We start from the raw sequence: 23,065 nt of genomic DNA, 5'->3' as shown, positions 1-23,065 counted from the left end.
TTAAAAATAAGTACACAGATGAATAAACATATTTACATATATTATTACTAGCCTTTTGGAAACAAAAACACCAGGACAGTCACTTACATAAAATGCTAAAAACAGTCATTAACTTTTAAGTTAATAAAAATAAAAAGTCTCTTACTATGATAAATGTGTATACATAGAATCAAATGTCCAATTCAATTAAAAGTAAAAAAAGAGCTGGAATTCAATCTTAACTTCGCCTACTCTGAAACCCTTCCTAAATTAAGGTAAAATTAAATCGAGATCAATGTTAAATGACAAAATATATATTAAAGAAGTTATGTCAACCTCAAAGCACTCCACATTTGTTAGGTATCATCATTAAACTATTTAATGGGCATGCACACATGTAATTAATATGTTAAATAGTGTCAGTGTGAGATTTCTTCCCAGGCTTATCATTATCTTAAATGAAATAAAATTAGATCAACAGCATTTCAGAATATTTACACAGTGATCTGGAACAAAAAGTTAAGACATTAAACCAACAGGCATAGGTAGGTGCTTGCTGCTTCCCTCCCATTTGGCCCTTACCTGTAAAATCTCAATGATCTTCAACTTGGTGTCCATGACGGTGACGTCCTCATGATCAGTGGGGCTTCCCTGCTTGCTGGGGTGCAGGCTGGGCTGAATGTCAGGCACACTCATGGGGAAGATAGAGCCTCTGCTTAGCACCATCTGGGTCATCATCTCTCCCACCCCATGGATGGTTCTCATGACATTGTTTCCTGGCACAAGAAAAGTCCACAAGTCAACACACATGCCACCTTGGGAGACAGCTGTTATATCCGTTGGCCGCAGCCAGACTGAAAATGTGGCAGGAAGAGCACTAGGGATGAGAAAGAAGAGCATCAGTCCTGCTCCGGCTCTTTCCTTGCAGATCAAGTTAAAATAGTGCAGACACATTTCAGAATGACAGATTTTAGAAATACAAGTTTACTTTTCTCAGAAAATGCTTTCAAATGACACACAGCAGGTGAGTTGTTGATGGCTCTAACAATATCCAAAGCAGGTCCTTCTGGAACATAGGAAGTCCTACCATCCATCACACCAAGAGGCACTAACTCTTACAGTCACGAGGAAGAAAGGTTATCAATCTCTACCATAAAGTACGTTGCAAGTGAGGATACAAAGACTACAGGAAAACACATAAATGGTGACTAGCATCCTAATCCTACCTTCAAGCCTAGGACCTTTTAGCTTGGCTTTCATAACGCTTGTGAAAAAAGCTTGGGAGTAGGATTTTTACAGCTTCATTTTAAGGAAAACTCTTTTCTAGAGAAGAAGCACATTTTATCCATTTCTTCATCAATTTGAATTTAAAAATCATAATTCAAAATCCACAAAAAGCCATTGTGTTTGAGATAATTACAGAAACAAATTACTAATCATCATCTTCAATAAGGCATCCTGCCTCTCCTGCATCTTGAGTTTGGCTCCTCATTTCATTCGTCCTCCAATAAAACTGCCCACAGGCTTCCCTGGTGGCTGAGTGGGAAAGAATCTGCCTGTTAACGCGGGAGATGTGGGCTCAGTCCCTCGATCGGGAAGATCCCTTGGAGAAGGGCATGGCAATTCACTGCAGTCCTCTTGCCTGGAGGTCCCATGGACAGAGGTGCCTGGCAGGCTGCAGTCCATGGAGTCCCAAAAGAGTCAGACACAACTGAACAACTGAGCACGAAGCACGCACAAAACTGCCCACACACTCATTCCTCACGCTGACCACAAGCAGTTGTACCAGAGGATCCTCCTGTCACTGCTATGATTTACCCTCTCCTCTGCTATTTCTCACTTCTAAATCCCTACGACAAGAAATGAGGATTTGAAAGAACAACTCTCTACTTTCTTTTCTGAACAGTGGTCTTTGCTTCGTGGGTGTTCATGGAGCTTTGCCTCAAGCAAAGACCTAAGAATCTGGCAAAGAATGTTCCTTTCCCCAAGTGTCTCAGGGTATAAACCAAGAGAAAGGGAAATGGAAATAAGATGGGATGAGATTAAACCCTCAGCTCCAAGCAAAGACCATAAACTGTGGGAATACCTACAGGATTGAAAGGCAAACAAATAAAGAAAAAGGAAAATATTTAAAGGATGACTCAAGAGAAGCTTCATGGTCCTGTTCACAGACCACAATTACCATCAAGCCAATGGTAACTGATATTATTTGCATACTGAAAGGTGAAATGCCTTTTAAAACTCATTATCTTATTCACAGATTAAATCAGTATACATAAAAGAGGATGGTACTGAAAGAATACATTTTTGAGAATGCAATGAAGGAACATTTTTTTCTAGAGTGGCATCTTCCAGGCAGAAATTAATTAGGGTTTTCATTTCATTTTATTACACTGTTGCTAGCCTAAACCCAAAAATGGGGATAAGAAAAAATATATGAAAGATAATTTCCAAGTTTGGACAAGCTTGAGACAAAGGATTTGAGACAGCCTCATTTTCTATCAGAAAAACCTCAAGGCAGAATGCTTCATTGTCTGTGGTTCCCAAATAATCATAACAACTGAGCATTCCTACATCTCCCCACCGACTGCAGGCATGTGATCTGGTTGCTGGCAACAGTTTCGGATCATCAATGCAACCAGTACATTTATCTGAGGCTCGATTCCAGTATGTATATGTAGTAGCCTCCAAATGATGCTTGCTTACCACCAACACAGAACAGGCTCTTCTGTTATTCTTACCCTTGATTCACACAAAAATCCTAGGTATGCACATTGTCTGCACCTTATTTAGATTTGCAAGGAAAATAACCAATTAATCCAAATGACTGTTACACATAAAACATTCGCTCAGACAATTCTTACCCCCTCCCAAATATAGATCTTGTCATCAAGCAATTAAAATCTCGAAGCCAGTTCTGTCATAATAGATAACACATGCTGTCAATGAAATGTGAGGGCTCATCCCAGTGGCAACACATCATTAGATGCCTGTGGCACTTGGTGGCCACAAAACTCTCCTAACATCTCTGTGTATGGCCAATGCTGAGTCTGCATATTAAAAGATGCTATGTCTTCCAGAGTTTCTGGGTGGTGATGAGAAGTGCTTCCATTATGAACTACTACAGCTTGGAAAAAATAAATCAAACACCACATAAATCACAGACAAGCAAGGCTCCTTTATTCCCCACAGAAAATTTTTTTAATTCTAAGACTGTTGAGATAACTCAGAGATGATTGAAAGTGAAAATCACTCAGTCGTGTCCAACTCTCTGATCCTGATAATTATAGATCCCCCGATCTTCCCAATCCAGGGATTGAACCCAGGTCTCCAACATTGAAAGCGGATTCTTTCCCATCTGAGCCACCAGAGATGCCCAAGAATACTGGAGTGGGTAGGCTATCCCTTCTCCAGGGGATCCTCCCAACCCAGGAATTGAACCAGGGTCTCCTGCACTGCAGGTGGATTCTTTACCAGCTGAGCTACTAGAGAAGCCAGAGGTGATTAGTCTTCAACAATGCAAAAAAAGAAATTTTAGGATGTCTCTTCTCAACCATGATTAGTTAATACTACTGAAAAGTTTTCAGTAAAAAGGCTACTATACTATAATATTAATGCTCTGGATAAATTCAAGTTTTCGATGTCCTTTATATTAACCCAGAAGCTAGAATTTGGATTTACATACAAAGTATATTGAGATGGTTTGAAAAAGGGAGTCACCTTTGTTATGTAAAACTACAAAGGAAGGAATTTCTTAGAAACAAAAGCAGACAGACTTTACAGGTTCTTTCATCATATGATTGTGTAGGCATTTTTGGGCTTCCCAGGTGGTGCTAGTGGTAAAGAACTTGCCTGCCAGCTAATGCAGGAGACATAGAGATGCAGGTCTGATCCCTAGGTGGGGAAGATCCCCTGGGGGAGGTCATGGCAATCCACTCCAGTATTCTTGCCTGGAGAATCCTATGGACAGAGGAGCCTGGCAGGCTACAAATGCATAGGGTTGCACAGAGTCGGACACGACTGAAGCAACTTAGCATGCATGCTAATCCTAATGCCCTCAAGAGAATACCCCCCAAAGCAAGACAAATACAGTAAATGCATACTAGAAATGGTGACTGGAAATGGGTTGAGAGTTCATTGCTTTGTTTCTTTGATGGTTTTCATGAGTCGTTTCTGTTCTCAATTCCAGAGATAACACTAAAACTGTGCTGACCATAATTGAATTTTTCCTTATTCCAAAGTCACTTTATTACTGGCCACGCTATGGGATTCAACAATCTTTAACACTTTTGTGGATTTACAGAGAGTGTAAGGGCTTTAGCAGAATCTTACTTGACTGATGGAAACTTACTGTAGTCCCCTGGTGTTTTATTTAAAGTCATTCTTTACCTGCTATCTCTTTCTGTTAGAAATACTTTTCTCTAGGGACTTCCCTGGTGGTCTAGTGGTTAAGAGTCCATCCTGCAATACAGGGGATGCATGTTCAATCCCTAGTTGGAGAACTAAGATCTCACATGCTACAGAACAACTAAGCTCCAGTGTCACAACTACTAAGCCCACATGTCTCAACTAGAGAGTCGGCGCACCTCAACAAAAGATCCCACATGACGCAAGGAAGAGTCCCGTGCCGCAACTAAGATTTGACATAGTCAAATGAACAAATAAATACTTTTCCAATAAGAAATACTTCCCACCTATGAACACATAAGAATAAAACTGATCATCTGAGTTTTCTAGCTGTTCAGATTTCATATAGACATTTCTGAAATCTTCTAAGCATTTATAAGAGAAATAGATATATCTGATAAGAGTTCTGTGAATAACTGCTCACAGCAATTTTCTTCTTTTGTGCCTACCAAAGACAACTCTCAATGCTTTAGAGTAATGGAAGCCAAAAAATGGATAATATCAAAACCAATCTTATTTCCCTGAAACATATTTTTATAGTTGGACTTGGAAAAACATATCTGCTATTTTCATAATTCATTTGAAACAGAATGATGTTAAACCATAAAGACATGTTTCAGGACATCTTCCTACTTCCTCTCCTTGCTTAGCATCTCCTTATAAACCTCCTCTTGCTGGAAAACGCCTACACTCTCTAAAACTAGAGCAGTTTTCTATTTTGATCATTCCCTGGAGAAGTGCTTCCTCCCAGTGGTTAGGGTCTGGGTTCTAAAAGGACTTTTCTGTATGCACACACACACACACACAAAAAGCATTAACACAAGATCAAAACCTTAGTTAAGATAGTGGTATAATCAGAGTAACAGGGAACACGGTATCAATCTAAATTAAAAGAAAGATTAAGATTTAGCATCCCAATAAACAAGTAAGTAACCAGCACTCCCAGTGCAAAGTCAGATAAGAGCTACATATACAGTCCACATAGGTTTTTTTTTTAATTGCTCAATGATAGTTTTAAAATTTATTTTATTAAAGTATAGTTGAAACTTACAATGTTGTATTAGTTTCCAGAGTACAGCAAAGTGATTCAGTTATACATAAATATATATATTATTTTTCACATTCTTTTCCATTTATCATTTATTATAGGATATTGAATATAGTTCCCAGGGCTATACAGTAGGACCTTGTTGTTTGTCCATTTTATAAATAATGGTTTGTATCTACTAATTCCATCCCTTCCTTATCCCCTCTTCTTGGCAATCGCAAGTCTGTTCTCTATGTGAGTCTATTTTCTTGTAGACAATTATAGATAAATTCATTTGTGTCATATTTTAGACTCCACATATAAGTGATATCATATGGTATTTGCCTTTCTCTTTCTGACTTACTTCACTTAGTATGATAATCTCTAGGTCCATCCATGTTGATGAAAATGGCAGTTATTGTTGTTCAGTCACTCAGCCACGTCTGACTCTTTGCAATCCTATGGACTCCCTGATGCAAATGGCATTATTTCACTATTTTTATGGCTGAGTAGTATTCCTTTGGGTATATGCATCCTATATACCACATCTGCTTTACCCATTCCTCTGTCAATCACACAGGGTTTTAATCCATGTGCTGGAACTGGAGAGAACTTGGTATTCCTCTGTCTGGAGGTCCCCAGATGGTCACCTGGCTCTCTCCCTCAAAATCCTTTCTGATTTCTGGTGCAATGTCTCCTCTTCAGACCTCTTCTGACCACCCTCTTAAAGAAGAACTGCCATCATTCTGGACCCTGCTTTACATTTCAGTCAAGGCATTATCACTGTCTCACATAATATTTTACATTTGTGCATGCAGTTATTGTTTCCCTCCCCCCAAAAAAGAACATAAGCTCCATGAAGACAGAGGTTCTGCCTGGTTTATTACTCTATCTCCGGCAGCAGGCACAGTGTCTGACATGCTACAGTCATTCATTCAATGCTTATTAGATTACTGCACAAATAAAAGAAGTTGGATGAACAAATAAATTATGAAAAATGATATGAACTGTAGCCCACCAGGCTCCTGAGTCCATGGGATTTCCAAGGCAAGAATACTGGAGTGGATTGCCATTCCCTGCTCCAGGGGTTCTTCTCGAACCAGGGATTGAGCCCCACATCTCCCTTGTCTCCTGCATTGCAAGTGGATTCTTTACCAATGAGCCACCAGGGAAGCCCAATTGTTGTAAGGTTTATATTAAAAAATAGGTATTATTAAACTAGAGGGTAAGTTTCATCAAGGTGAGTGGGGTTTTTTTTTTTTTTTTGCTTTCTTTTACACTTTCTTAATTTTCTAAATTTTTTCAAAAAGCATATATAATTTCATGTTACTTAAAAACATATTTGCTAAAAAGTATAATAGATAAGAATGAGATAAAGCAAAATCATAGAAACTGACTTTATCAAGGGCATATCACATTGCATGTATTAATACTGTGCTAGGCCACACATACCATTCACAGCAGGGTAGGGAGGTGGGGAACCCATCCCATTTTATACAGCAGCAAGTGGCAAAGTCACAGATTAAGGTTAATTAACATCAATGTGCATTTTTTTTCTCCATACTACGTTGCTCCACTAAAGGATATTACCTTCCAAGTGTACAAAGATTTTATACTAGAACTCAGAAAACCTACCAAATGCAGAAAGAAAATATCTTAATTAAAACTGTGTACTGAAAATGTGGGATGACTATTAATCATATCATGAATCTGCTCACATTATTCTCAAGTGATCTTATCCAACTAGTTAATATTAAATAATTGCCCACACACTACTTGTGGCATTTTGTTTACATTATACGATCTAATTTTAAGGGCAGTCCCTACTCAGAAAATATTTATTAAGCAGCCAATGTTCACCTGGCTTTATACTAGGGACATGAGATGTGGAAGGACATAAGAAAAGTAGAAAACTTCTTGCTGTTGTTTAGTGACTAAGTCATGTCTGACTCGGAGACCTCATGGACTGTAGCCTGCCAGGCTCCTCTCTCTGTCCATGGGATTTCCCAGGCGAGAATACTGGTGTGGGTTGCCATTTCCTTCTCCAGGAGATCTTTCCAGTGCAGGGATCAAACCCACATCCCTTGCAATGGCAGGTAGGTTCTTTACCACTTGGCCACCAGAGATGCCCAGAAAATTTACAGTACAGCTAAGAAAACAGAAAACATGCCCCCCATCCCAAATTTAAGAACAGATACAAAGCACATGAGATATTAATAACATAGCATGGACAGTATACAAAATGGCTTAGGACATTTTTTTCCCATTGGGAAAATTATCTTAGGGTAAGGAGACTAAAAGGCAGCTTCACTAAGAGATACAATTTTGAACTAGGCTTTGAATGGGGTGAAGGATTTAAATTAGTGTAAATCTTTCACAAACCATTTCACCACCTGATGTTCAGAATCTTAATCCTAATTAAAAAGTTTCCAATTTCTTGTGAGAATAAAATTATATGTGCCCAAAAAGTCATGAAAAATACCATATAATTGTGATGTATTATCTCAAAATGGAAAGCGGAGGATTCGTGCATGCTTTCACTAAACTTCTGAAAAACAGCTATTCTCTGTTGTGTTATGTTCTATTACAGTGGTCACCACCTTACTAATGAGTATGTGATCCATCACATAATCATAGCTCATAATCACTAACACACTGGTGGGGTTGACACAAAGTATCACCTCTAAAAGAAGGAGTCTTGCAGAGGAGTGGTTTGTAAAGAATAGTCAATGGACAGAGAAGATGATATGACACCTAATCTTTTTCATTCTGAATAAACACTCAGTGAATACAATATGTTGATAAGCCATTGACAGATTCCAACTTTCCAAGTAGAAATAGGGCAAAGCAAAACCTACTGAAAACATGTTACTAAGGTGTAGTAATGTTATTATCCATCTTTTTTTTTAATATCAAGTAGACTGCTTAGAAGAAAATTATTTCCCATCCCACACCCTAAAGAAGAGTTACACAAAGGATGAATTGAAAAAGAAATTCATACAAAACAGTGGCTGAGTTCTACATCTTATTTTGAATTTCATCACTGTCAAATACTGACAAAGTCATTTCAGTATTTCAAACCTCAAGGTTTCATTTTAATTTGCCAAACTGATCTTTAATTCTTAACAGTTAGTAATGCAAGCAGTAAGTGGATTTACTATTTTTACAATTGAGTTGTAAATTAAATATGGTGCAATACACAGCCCTTAAATGAAAGGCTGTAACAGTGTGGACAAAGGAGGATCCATATAAACCACAAAGCATCCAGATAGTCAGACATTTCTATTATCCAGAAAGCTCTTTTGTGCCCTTTTCCGGTTAATTCCCTCCACATTTCCCCTCACCACCACCACAAAAAGCAACCACTCCTCTGATTTATCACACTGTAGAGATATACATTGAATAATGTACAGTTTCATAGGTATGATTTTAGAAGCTGATTTTAGCCAGAGTACTATTAAATCAATCATTGTTAAAGTACTGAAGGGCCTCTAGTTCCTTGCTGCTCTCTTGTTGCCTCCACCAGATAAGTACATTTGTCAGTGACCGGTGAAGTCAGAAAGAGCACGCTTTTTTTAAAGTATTTATTTATTTACGGCTGTTCTAGGTCTTCGTTGCTAAGCACGGGCCTTCCCTAGTTGCAGCGAATGGGGGCTGCTCTCGCGTTGTGCGGTGTGGGCTTCACATTGTGGCTTCTCTCCTTGCGGAGCGCAGGTTCTAGACACAGGCTCAGTAACTGTGGTTCATCAGCTTAGCTGTTCCACAGCATGTGGGATATTCTGAGACCAGGGATCGAACTCGTGTGCCCTGCATTGGCAGGTGGATTCTCCACCACTGAGCCACCAGAGAATCCCAGAAAGAGCGTATTTTGCAAAGTCAAAGACAATGTGAAACAAGGAAGGATAACTAATATGGTAAATGACTGCCTCAAATCCCAAAACTACATGAACAGGTTGAAAACTAAGGGGTTAAAAGCAATAAAACCAAGAGCTGCTTCTTTGAAAGGCTAAACAAAATAGCCAAAACCTCTGGCCAGGCTCACCAAGAAGAAAGGAGAGACAAGCCAAATAAACAAAATAAGAAATGGAGAAATAATAAAAAGGAGAAATCTCAACTGATATCCCAGAAACACAAAGAACCATAAAAGAATATTATGAACTGTTAATTATGTGCCAACAAATCTGACAACTTAGAAGAAATGGACAACTTTCTAGAAACATACAGCACACCAAAATTGAATCAAGAAGAAATAGATGATTTGAATAGACCAATCACTAGAAGTGAAATAGAATCTGTAATAAATTAAAAAAAAAAAATCCCTACAAACAAAAGTCCAGGACCAGACGGCTTCACTAGTGAATTCTACAAAACATACAAAGAAGAAGAACTTATACTGATCCTTCTCAAACTCTTCCAGAAGACTGAAGAGGCAGGAATACTCCCAAAGACATTCTATGAAGGCACCGTCACCCTGATACCAAAACCAGGCAAGGACAACACCAAAAAAGAAAATTACAGGCCAATATCTTCGATAAGTATAGATGCAATAATTCTCAACAAAATACTTGCAAAATGAATCCAAAGCACATAGAAAAGATCATACATCATGACCAAGTGGTTGTATTAATCGATCAGTCATGTCTGACTCTTTGGGACCCCATGGACAATAGCTCACTAGCCTGCTCTGTCCTTCGAAATCTTCAGGCAAGAATACTGGAGTGGGCTGCCATTCCCTTCTCCAGGGGATCTTCCTGACCCAGAGATCAAACCCATATCTCCTGCACTGTAGGAAGATTCTTTACTAACTAAGCCACCACGGAAGCCCCCTGACCAAGTGGGCTTCATCCCAAGTTCACAAGAATGGTTCAACATTCACAAATCCATCAATATAACATACCACACTAACGAGAAAAAAGAAAACTAATGGGTTAAATCCAACAAGGTAAAATGAAAATATAAAATGCCCTGCCATTTAGATACAAATAAAACCAACTCAAGGATATGATGGGGAAAATGTGATATAAACAGAGTACAAACTAGAACTTGAGTTTCATTCAAGTAGAAATCAATAGTAGGGCTTCCCCAGTGGCTCAGCAAGTAAAGAATTTGCCTGTGAGGCAGGAGACACCAAAGATGCGGATTCAATCCCTGGGTGGGGAAAATGACCTGCAGAAGGAAATGGTCACCCATTCCAATATTCTTGCCTGAAAAATCCCATGGACAGAGGAACCTGGTGGGCTACAGTCCAAAGGGTCGCAAGGAGTCAGACAAAACTAAACAACTGAGCACACAGCAGAGCACACACAGAAATCAATACTAGGTCATCATTACCCAAAACACTCATTTTCACCTAGACCATATTACAAAAGTGAAGTGTTCAGAATAAATGAGAAAATAACTGTTCTTGCCAAGCAGTGATCAAAACTATTTGAATCATAAAGGGAACTCTTAAAGGAACTGCAGGTGATGACAGAGTGAGGAGACACACAGGTGGCAGGCTGGCCATTTTCAAACAGAAAAGACAGATGTGTGGGAGTGAAGCTGGATTTCAGCGTGGCTCCAGGGAACAAAAGCAGAGCTGCGTTTTGGAAGTGAGAGGGAGGCATCTTTAGGATAACCTAACACAGGAGACCTAATATTTAGAGCTGCCTTTTGCAGCAGTAAAATCTTGGTCACTCAAACGTTCCAAGAGATCCGAGATGACCGTTTGCAATGGGTATTACAAAGATCTACAGGTCATACAATGTGGAGATCATTTCTTCAGTCCCTTTATGCACTAATGTTCTATAATCCCTACCAATAAGATCCTTCATTGCAAGTCACTGGTGGATGCTCTTGACCAGAGACTGAGGCTCAAAGAGAACTTAAGATGAGGAAATAACTGAGTAGAGAGAAGATGAGGACAACCCGGTCCTCTTTAGTCATTCTCATAACTTGTGAGGTCATCTAAGTATTGATTTTGCCTTATTAACTGAATTTGGTAATGTCAGTAGCTCTTTCTGGCTTCCAGGAATCATTCATATTACTCCTAGGGAACTTCAGAGATTTCAGTCACCTTAGAGCTTAAAGAATGAGAATAAATTCCACACTAAACTGAAAGGTGCTTCATCCATTGTGGAGCAGATACCTTTGCAAAACCAAAACCTCAAAATCTACAGACAATTCTTTTATTTCCAACACATGCCAGAGAAACACAGATAAACCTGGAATCAGTCTTCTGCTTCTACCGAGTTAAATAACTTACAAAGTATAACCAAAAACATTTTTATATATCATAACTTTATGTGAGCAACCCCTGACTGAGAGAACTATAAGGAAGTTATACAGTTGCTTCATGACTTCATATAATACAGAAATTAGGCACGCATCATACCCATTAAATCCTTCTGAAATTTATTAACCCACACAGTTAGTAAGGGACTATTTCAACCATATTATTCTGTTAAGAAGGTGTACTAAACCTAAATGTCCATTGACAGAGGAATGGATAGAGAAGATGTGGTACACATATACAATGGAACGTTACTCAGCCACAAAAAAAGAATGAAACACTGCCATTTGCAGCAGTGTGGATAGGCATAGAGCTTATCATACTAAATGACTAAGTCAGAAAGAGAACAACTGATACCATCTGGTATCACTTATATGTGGAATCTAAAATACGACACAAATGAACTGGTTTACAAAACAGGAACAGACTGGCAGACGTAGAAAACAAACGTACAGTTATCAAGGAGGGAGGAAGGAGGGATAAATTAGAAGTTTGGGATTAGCAGATACAAATACTATATATAAAGTAGAAAAACAACAAGGACCTACTATATAACACAGGGAACCATATTCAGTATTTGGTAATAAACCGTAATAGAAAAGAATACAAAAAAGAATGTGTGTGTGTGTGTGTGTGTGTGTGTGTGTGTGTACGTTCAGTTCAGTTCAGTCGCTCAGTCGTGTCCAACTCTTTGCGACCCCATGAATCACAGCACGCCAGGCCTCCCTATCCATCACCAGCTCCCGGAGTTTACTCAAACTCATGTCCGTCGAGTCGGTGATGCCATCCAGCCATCTCATCCTCTGTCATCCCCTTCTCATCCTGCCCCCAACCCCTCCCAGCATCTCTTCGCATGAGGTGGCCAAAATATTGGAGTTTCGCTTCAACATCAGTCTTTCCAATGAACACCCAGGACTGATCTCCTTTAGGATGGACAGGTTGGATCTCCTTGCAATTCAAAGGACTCTCAAAAATCTTCTCCAACACCACAGTTCAAAAGCATCAATTCTTCGGCACTCAGCTTTCTTCACATGTTACATATATATATAAAACTGAATGGCTTTGCTGTATACCAGAAACTAACAAAACAGTGTGAATCAACTATATTTTCAATTTAAAAAAGAGATGGGGGGCTTCCCTGGTTGACTCAGTGGTAAAGAATCCACCTGCCGGTGCAGGAGACATGGGTACTATCCTTGATCCATGAAGATCCCACACTGCAGAGCAACTAAGCCTGTACACCACAGCTACTGAGCCCGTGCTTTAGAGCCCAGAAGTCAAAACTCCTGAGCCCATGTGCCCCAACTACTGAAGCCCACTCACCCTAGAGCCAGCACTCTGCAACAAGAGAAGCTACCACAATAAGAAGACTATGCATTGCAACTAGAAAGTAGCCCCCACTGCCTATAGCTAGAAAAAAAGCCCAAACAACAACAAAGACTCAACACAACCAAAAAAAAATAATTAAATACACAAAATTGTAAAAAAAAAAAAAAGTCAGCATCATGAAAATAAAGAAAAAAAAGAGATGGTGCATGAGAGATCCCTGAAAAGGTATAACATAAGTAATCATTAAAATTGTAGAAACAAAATATCAGGAAGCATTTTATCATCAACTGGTATTTGTCTTGGTATCTCCCATACATTGGCAATTTGGGCAGCCATATTAAAAGTTCATGAGTAATAAAAGAAAAAATTATAAATCTGAAATGTTATGGTCTCAAAAATATTTTTATCATTCAAATATACAAAACACATAATTTACATACATCCCTCAAATGCATGTCACTCAATGAATAAATTTGAAAATCAAGTATGCTTAAAAAAGCATGTTAGGCATGGTCCAAGTCAACTCTAGAACCAGAAACAGAACGTATTTTCAAAGTTCTTCTCCCCACTTTAGTTCCCTCAGCCAATAAATTTCAATCTTTATTACTGAATTATCTAGGTAGTAATTGTAAAAGTCATGGAGTCTTTTGTAAGTCTACTAGAAAAAACAGCCATTAAAAAAAATTTCAACATTAACAAAAAGGCAAAAGCATACATTTGGAATATTAGGGTCTCAATATTTTTGTCCTTCAAATGCATGCATATCTATATAAAGCATGTCACATATATTCATCCTAGAGATAGTGAGTTACAAAAGTATACATGAAATACAGTAGTATTTGATCCTGGAGGATAAAATTGTTTCATATCACTGGGAATCAGCAAGAGACGGACCTAGGGACATCTAACGCAGACGAAGACCTGTGGGCATCAATTTAAGGTACTGCGTTGTTACTCTCTAGAGATTACGAGGAGGAGTGACTCAAGAGGATGCTTATGTAGGAATGTGGAGAAAGAGCCAAAAACAGAGACAAAGAGACCAGCAGGGAGTGAAGAGAAACATCCAACTTCAAGATATTTAAGCTGGTAAAAGTTTTAAGACTTGTGACTGAAACTTTGTTTCTGAGACAAGTCCAGCAAGGGTTCATGAAGGTAAGATATTTGGCTTAAAATTTTTTTTGGATCTGACCTGTGAAATCACCTTAAGTTATATCAAAACTCCTTAATAAACACCTACTGTTCCGTACTAAACTTTCTCGGGAAACTGGGAAAAGGTAGAAAGCAGAATCCCTGCAGATGAAGAAGTCATCAGCACAGAAAGTAGTGAGCAGCAGAAGGCACATCGCTGACAAGGCTGTCAGGTTTTGTGAAGAACTAGAGAAAAAGAGACAGAAACCTGAATTAAAAATGTGGCTCAGCAAGCTACAAGCCGTATGGTCTCATGGTAACTACTTAACCTGAAAGAGCCTATTTCCTGGGAAAAATGTGACCATAATAACTAACAAGCTGGATTATGACAAGGACTGCAGATAAAAATATGCAAAATCTGTATGTGTGCTAGGTGTTAAATAAAAATAGATACCCTGCTAAATGTGTGGCCTGGCCAATGGTGGAAACTCAGTGTGAAAGAGACATATTACATAACTATTCTCTGCCTGTTGTGTGTGTGTGTGTATATTTGATTTTTTTAATTTATTTTAAATTGGAGGATAACTGCAATATTGTGTTTGTTTCTGCCATCCATCAACATAAATCAGCCATAGATATACATAGGTCCCCTCCCTCTTGAAACTCTCTCCCACCTTCCACCCCATCCTAATTTTTAAAGGGACACGATTTAGCATAGATCATGTTTCTGAGAACCTCTTTATATAGAGAACACTTAAACCTTAACACTTAAGAGGAGGAAAACAAGTTCTCCCAGACACCACTGGTAACTAAGAGAAAGCCTGACAGTTACAGGCATTTTTTCTAAAACTTATAAACGCTAAAGGAGAACAAAAATACATGGATAAAAGTGTAAAAGACATTATACATCAAGTCAAAAAGGACTTAGCGGTGCAGTCAGCATAGCACAAAGCTGGCAGAAGAACCAGACTCACGGGATCAGAATGTCACAGAAAACTTCCTTCATATCTGAAGAAAAGTATTTCATAACAGACTTGCTGCCTAGAGTAGGTTTCCATTGTCTGTGATTCTGGGGCATTTGAAATCAGGTAGCATCTAGAAATTTCTTTCATGTCTAGAACTTTGCTGTGCATTTAAATGCTTTAATGTTGTTTTGGAGTCCCTAAATCTCTATCTTCTATAAGATCTGAATCACTTTTATGGTTCCTCCTATTCTGTTGTGAGAGCTTAATCTTGACCTACAATTTTTCCAATGGTACTTTTCTAGAAAGTATCTATGGTGGATGGCTGTGATGGTCCTTCCCAGATTCACCTTCAGGGATGAAGGACTACGGTCTCAGCTGCTGGCAGTGCTGCCTGGGGGAGCAGGCAGCGTTATGCGGACTGACTGATCTGAAGGGAGCTGCCTCAAGCAAGCGCCCAGGCCATTCGAGAGTCGCCCGCAGGGACATAAGAACTCAGCCCCCTCATCCAGTGAGAGACAACTCTGAAAGGACATCCAATTCAGACAACCCTGAGGCTCCCCCTAGGACTGCATCACAATCCAGCTTCTCCCTTGGCCCAGTCCTGCTTCCAGTCCACCAGGCTCTTCCATTCCACTGGTGCTGTCCTAAGAGCTCCCCGCAATATACCTCTTGAGGGCTAATCTCTGCTCCCTGGGGAATACTACATGTTCTGTCTCCAGGGAAGTTGCTGTCAGTGGAAGAATCTCAAGGCATGATGAGAACACACTCATCTGACACAGTGTGCACGCACAAAGAACAAGACAGACTTATCACTGTGGACAAGATTGCACATGGTCCTTGCTTCCTCTTCCAGGCTCCAGCTTCCTTTACTGGAAGCCTATGATGTGGATGGAGAGAAGGTTATAGATAGAAGGGAGAAGCAGATGGGGAGCAGGCAGGTGTGAGGAAGGAGACCTGGAGAGGATGAGACAGATCTAAGGGTGAGGGACAGGCTTGAAGCTGAGATGAGGCAGGACCAACTAAAAGGAGCATCTTAAGAGGCAGAATGGTAACTGGAAAAATTAGGTGCAGAAGTCCATGGAACAGACATTCAAATGATGATGGGTAATCCGGCAAATCAATCTGCCTGACACTTCTGAGCACTGTGAGCTCCACTATGAACATATGTCCTTTATACAGACCTGGAAGGAGCTCAGTCCGATGAAACATTAAGAGAAGCTGAAGGGACACTGGGACGAGACCTAAAAAGGACCTTCACTACCTGCTCTTTGGTAATGGTCATGGAACTAAGCCTCATTTCTGTCCTGTCTCATCCTCCACCTCCACACAGTCGTCTACCTCCTCGGAGTCCCACTTTGCACCAGTCATACCTCCTTGCTAACTTACTTGCCTGCTTTTTTTGGTTTTTTTTGGCTGCACTATGCAGCATGTGAGATGGTAGCTCCCTGACCAAGGATCAACTCAAGCTTCTGCAGAAGTTTAGATCTTAACCACTGGACCACTGGGGAAGTACCCTTGCTTGGTTTTTTTGGAGACACACTCCATACTTTAAGTGAACTAAAGCCCCCGGTTTCAAGGCATTGTAGCTGATGTCTTTACAAAGAGCAACCACAGCTCTTAACCAGCAGACATGCTTCACAGATATTTGCTAAAAGGAGTGTTTTGCAACATACATTAAGAAGAACAGCATTCAGTGAGGGAATGAGAATTACACACTAATCTTCGAAGAGCCCTGGTTTTGAACTGAAACAGACTGCAAAAATCACATTTGGACTAATCTCCTGATTTTATAAAGGAAGAAACTATTTTCTGGAAGATTTTTTTTTGCTGCAAATATTTTCTTCCTTTCCCACCCATAGAACACTATTAAAAAATGTTTCTGCTCCACCTCCCATCTCAATTTCCCTTCTCCTTTTAAAAAGCAACGAGGCTGCCAGGAAAAGCATTTCAAGGTGGATCACGTGAAGTCCCAGCCAAGGCAAGGGGAAAAAAAAGCTAAATTGAAGAAGCAGCTGGTTCTTTGCCACCAGAAGGGAAGGTAGTATACTCTTCCTCTCCTCCCCCAATCTTTTGGAGCAAGGAAACTGCTGCTAGACACTTGCGTCTCCAAGGTTGCTCTCCCACCTCCTCCCTCCATACCTCTTCCCTGCCCCAGGCTGGGCCCACAGGGCTACACTGAGTCGCCCAGTGCGGCTGGGATCCTTTCAGAGAAAGAGGATCATTCCAGGCTGCTGTGGTTACCTGTATCCAATTTCCCTAAGACCAAAGGCACTTCTGCTCCAACCCTGAAACCTCAAAGGAAAGGAAATCCTCAAAGAAAATGGAATTCTTCATTGATTTGGGGGGGGGGGGTGGTGATTTACCCTTTTCAGTATTACAACATCAGTTCAGTTCAGTTCAGTTCACTCAGTCGTGTCCGACTCTTTGCAACCCCATGAACTGCAGCACGCCAGGCCTCCCTGTCCATCACAAACTCCCGGAGTTTACTCAAACTCATGTCCATCAAGTCGGTGATGCCATCCAGCCATCTCATCCTCTGTCGTCCCCTTCTCCTCCTGCCCCCAATCCCTCCCAGCATCAGGGTCTTTTCCAATGAGTCAACTCTTCTCATGAAGTGGCCAAAGTACTGGGAGTTTCAGCTTCAGCATCAGTCCTTCCAATGAACACCCAGGACTGATCTCCTTTAGGATGGACTGGTTGGACCTCCTTGCAGTCCAAGGGACTCTCAAGAGTCTTCTCCAACACTACAGTTCAAAAGCATCAATTTTTCAGCGCTCAGCTTTCTTCACAGTCCAACTCTCACATCCATACATGACCACTGGAAAAACCATATATGCCCCCAAAAAGAGATTATCTGATTACTGACTGGGAACAAGCCCACATGACAGGGTTTGATTATGGGAACTCCCAAGAACGTGGAGTTGTGAAAAAGCAAAACGATAGGAGGTTAAAAAAAAAAAAAAAAGAAAAGAAGAAGAAGAAACTATTCAGCTCTCATTTGGTCTTTTGGTAGTTTTCTGATCTGTTGTCTTCTCAAAATATGGTGAGTTCAAGGACAGGAAGACAACTGTGAGAAGAAATGACCATGGTGGCCTGGATACCCAAATGGGCCCAGTGTTCACGCAGCGGTTAGACTGTGTTACTTCATTTTGGAGGTTTAAATTTGAATCCTAGTTCCATTCAAACAACAAATAGACAAATTAAAGGATATTGACAGGATAACCAAATGACAAATTAGACCTAAACCATTTCCAGACTGTGTGAAGTTCTCTTTGAAAAGATGACAGAATTTGCCGAGTTAACATACTATGTCACTCTTAGAAGAATGCGTAAGTAGGATTCACATTTGTCCCAACTATTCAAATGACTCTCGAGTAGAACAGGATACACCCAACCACCTGTAATAAGTGATCTTAATTAATCACATCAGTACAAGCAGACCTCAGAGATGTTGCAGGTTCCATTCCAGACCTCTGCCATAAATCATACAGTGCAATAAAAGTGAGTCACAGGAAATTTCTTTGGTTTCCTACTACATGTAAAAGTTATGTTTCCACCATGGTTTAGTCAATACAGTGTACAGTAGCACTATGTCTAAAAACACAACGTACATAGCTTCATTTAAAAACACTTTATTGCTAAAAACTGCAGTTACTTGAGCCTTCAGCAGGTTGTAATGTTTGTACTGGTGGAAAGTCTTGTCACAATGAGATGTTGATGGCTGCCGAGTGATCAGAATTGCTAAAGGTTGGGGTGGCTGTGGCAATTTCTTAAAATAAGACAACAAAGTTTGCTGCATCAATTGACTTCTTTTCATGAACAATTTCTCTGTAGTTGTCAGACAGCATTTTAACCACAGTAGAACTTCTTTCAAACTTGGGTTCAGCCCTCTCACACCCTGCCACTGCTCTACCAACTCAGTTCATGTAATATTCTAAATCTTCTGTTGTCATGCCAACAATCTTCACAGCATCTTCACCAGAGGTGGATTCCATCTCAAGAAACCACTTTCTTTGCTCATAACAAACACCTCCTCAATTGTTCAAATTTTAATGTTGAGAGTATAGCAATTTGGTGACATCATCAGATGCCATTTCCATTTCCAGTTCTCTTGTTACTTATACCACATCTGCAGTGACTTTCTCCACTGAAGTTCTGAACCCCTAAAAGTCATTTCTGAGGGCTGGAATCAACTTCTTCCAAACTCCTGCTTTTTGACCTCTCCTCACAAATCACAAACGTTCTTAACAAAATCTAGAACGAGAAGTCTTTCCATAAAATTTTCATTTTACTTTGCGCAGATTCGTCAGGAGAATCACTATCTAAGGCAACTATAGCCTTATAAAATGTATTTCTTAAATAATAAGACTTGAAAGTCAAAATTATTCCCTGATCCATGGGCTGCAGAATGGATGTTGTGTTAGCAGCATGAAAACAACACTAATCTGGTTGTACATCCCAATCACAGCTCCTGTGTGACCAGGTGCACTGTCAATGAGCAGCAATATTTTGGAAGAAATCTTTTTTTTTATTCTGAATGGCAATGGGCTTAAAATATTCAGTAAACCATGGTGTAAACAGATGTGCTATCATCCAGGCCTTTTTACTGCATTTATAGGGTACAAGCAAAGTAGAGACAGCAAAATTCTGAAGAATTCTAGGATTTTCAGAATGGTAAGACAGCACTGGTTTCAACTGAAAGTCACTAGCTGCATTAGCCCCCAGCAAGAGTTAGCCTGTCCTTTGAAGCTATGGAGACAGGCATTGACTTCTCCTCTCCAGCTATGAAAGTCAAAGATAACATCTCCCAACAGATGGCTGTTTTGCCTGCATTGAAAATCTGCTGTTCAGTGTAGCCACTTCCATGAGTTATCTGAGCTAGATCCTCTGGATAACTTGCAGCAGCTTCTACATTAGCATTGGCTGCTTCATCTTGTACTTTATGTTATGCAGACAGCCTCTCGCCTTAAACCTCATTAAGAACCAGAGTTGTCTAGCTTTAAACTTTTCTTCTGCACCTTCCTCACCTCTCTTGGCCTCCAGAGAACTGGAGAGAGTTGGGGCTTTGCTCTGGATTAGGATTTGGCTTAAAGAAATACTATGGCTGCTCTGATCCTCTAACCAGACCATTACACAACTTTCTCTATATCAGCAATAAGGCTTACCATTCAGGTGTTCACTGGAGTTAACACTTTTAATTTCCTTCAAGAACTTTCCCTTTACATTCGCAACTTGAATAACTGGTGCAAGAGGTCTAGTTTTCAGTCTATCTTGGCTTTTCAACATGACTTCCTCCCTGAGTGCAATCATTTCTAGCTTTTGATTTAAAGTGAGACATGTGCAACTCTTACATTCACTTGAAAACATAAAGGCCACTTTATAGTTCATTGGTCTAATTTCAATATTTATGTGTCTCAGGGGAAAAGGAGGGCCCAAGGAGGGGAGGAGAGATGGGGAATGGCAAGTTGGTGGAGCAGTCAGAACACACAACTTTTATTAAGTTGGCCAGCTGACATGGGTACAGCTAGTAGTGACTCAAAACAATTACAAGAGAGCATCAAATATCACAGATCATCACAACGAACATACTAATAATTTTAAAAGTTTGAAATACTGTGAGAATTATCAAAAGGTGACACAGAGACTCAAAGTGACAACTGCTGTGGGGCAAGTGGCTCCAGCAGATTTGCTGGACTCAGGGTTGCCACAAACCTTCAGTTTACAAAAAATGCACTATCCGTAAAGCTCAGTAAAGCTAAGTGCACTAAAAAGAGGTATGCCTGTGGCAGTCCCAATCTTCGGATTGCATATCCTTCAGCAAGCAGAAAGAGAGATGAATAATTTTTTAAATGAACTGTACTTTCACACGCATACTGAAAATAACCAGTTTATCAGCCTGTCTAAGGATTTGCTTTCAACTTTTGGACATGGCCAAGAAGAGCACTGTTTGACATAATCCTTCGACCTAAAAGGTCAATTACACCGAATGGGGCCTGTGCATTTTAAATCACTGAGAGTAAATGATAGATATTAGGCAAAGCAAATTGACCGAACAACATGGCCTGCTGGGAGTGAAAACATTTGTTTGAAAACAATATTTCTTTTTGTAAGTGAGTACATAACTGGCTGAAAAAAGGTTGCTAGTTGATAGTTCTGAAGATAAGCAAGTGTCTTCTCCCTCACCACAGGAAAGGGCAGGGAAGTGCCAGCCCCTCTGTCTCCATGAGAATACGCCTCCATAATTTGCTGAATGGACCACCTCGAGGGTACCAAAACGCGAAGCTGCTGCGCATGCCAACTAAAAGCCACTGTGATGGCGCGTTGTCACAGCCTGGGAGCTATTCAGACCCCCGACCAGCTCAAGGGAGAAGGCAACTCCCAGCGATAAGACGGGATGAACTGTAACCAAGGACCCAAAAGAGGAAAACGGCCACTTTGCAAGGCAGCCAACCCCATCACCTCAAACACTAATCACTGGCATCTAAGCCTACAGGATTTCCCAGAAAAACACAAGGGCGCGGTGTGCACACCCTATTTAAGACAGGCGCCACTGAGGCCAGCACGGACTGGAACTCCGGAACCGGAAACCTTCACCTTCTCTACACGCCTCTTCTTCCGCTCCCCTGGGTCTGACCTGCCAAACAATGACAAGACACGTGTCTTTGAATGTATAACCCTAACTGCGCTGGAGCAGAATTCCTAAGTGGTAAGTAGATCAAAAGAATTAAAAAAAAAAAAAAAAAAAAAAAAGACATCTTTCTATTGCACCGAATTTTCCAGATACACTATTAGAAGAGAAATCTGTTGTCTCTTTCTTGAAAGAGTTGGTTTGTCTAGCGACAGTGCTTATAAAATTGCCTCCTACTTTTAAAAAATTGTGCTTTGCAAATGATTTCCAATTAAAAATAAAGTTTCATTAAAAATAAGAAAACAGAATCCAAACCATTTTAATATAAAAGAGACAAGAGGATGCTACACCGGGTCCTCTAATGTGGTAACATTGCTATGGCTCCCTGACTTTTCCTTTAGAATAACAACTCTTTTTTTTCCCAGGTACTTCCCGTAATCTGGGATTTCCTCTCTGGCATCAACCTCAGTCTCACTCTGTACCACAGGAATTTTTCCCAGGCCTGACAATCCTGTCTCCACCTTTGGAAATTCCAGAAATGTGTTCTCTCTTGCTTCTTTTATAGAGTCTAAGAAGACTTTTTAAGGAATTTATGGCCTAATAGAATTCAGCTATAATAACACAGCTTCAAGAAAAGTTGCAGGATAAAGCTGTTAAGTTTGAAGTGTCATCTTACATACAATAAATCATTTTCCTACTTGTTTAATTATCTAAGTCATTAACTTTTCTGTTTTGAAATACTCTCAAATTTATGGACAGAGTTGCCAGAATAGTACAAAGAACTCTCATAATACCCTGTGATCAAATTTATCAGATTCACAAATTCTTCCACATTTGCATCCTCTCTTTCTCATCTCTCTCTCTGTGTCTCACACACACACACACACACACACACACACACACACAATCTTTCCTGCATTATTTGAGTTAGTTCCAGCCATCATAGCCTTTTTAACTCTCAATTCTTCAGCTATTTGCTAAAAACAACTGCATTCTCTTACATAACCACAGTACAGTATAATTAGAAAAATGAGAAAATCTGATACAACACTACAACCTAATATACAATCCATATTCAAATTTTACCAACTGTGTCAATAATGTCTTCTGTAGATAATAATTTTCTTGATGCAGCACCACATATTCTATTTAGTTGTCATATTTCTTTAATCCTTTTTATTCTGAAACAGTTTTTCAACCTTCATCTTTTGTAACATTGCCATTGTTGAAACATTCAAGCCAGTTATTCTATAAAATACCCCACCATTTGTATCTGTCTAATATTTCTTCATGATCAGATGGAGATGATGAATGTTTATCAGAAATTTGAA

At 39.9% G+C, this 23,065-nt stretch overlaps 1 protein-coding gene across 2 annotated transcripts in view; it reads right to left on the bottom strand.

The window, feature by feature from the left end:
- The window catches only part of ITPR2 (inositol 1,4,5-trisphosphate receptor type 2), a 562,671-nt gene that overhangs the window by 338,299 nt on the left and 201,307 nt on the right, over positions 1-23,065 (bottom strand). For both annotated transcript variants that reach the window (XM_065940048.1, XM_065940056.1), the window contains one exon: positions 562-755. In XM_065940048.1, the coding sequence (XP_065796120.1) occupies positions 562-755 (194 nt within the window). The remainder of the gene's footprint in view (positions 1-561; positions 756-23,065) is intronic.

The sequence above is a fragment of the Muntiacus reevesi genome, chromosome 1 (genome assembly GCF_963930625.1).
Source record: "Muntiacus reevesi chromosome 1, mMunRee1.1, whole genome shotgun sequence".
In the NCBI taxonomy this organism is placed as follows: Eukaryota; Metazoa; Chordata; class Mammalia; order Artiodactyla; family Cervidae; genus Muntiacus; species Muntiacus reevesi.
This window is presented reverse-complemented; position numbering and strand designations above follow the sequence as displayed.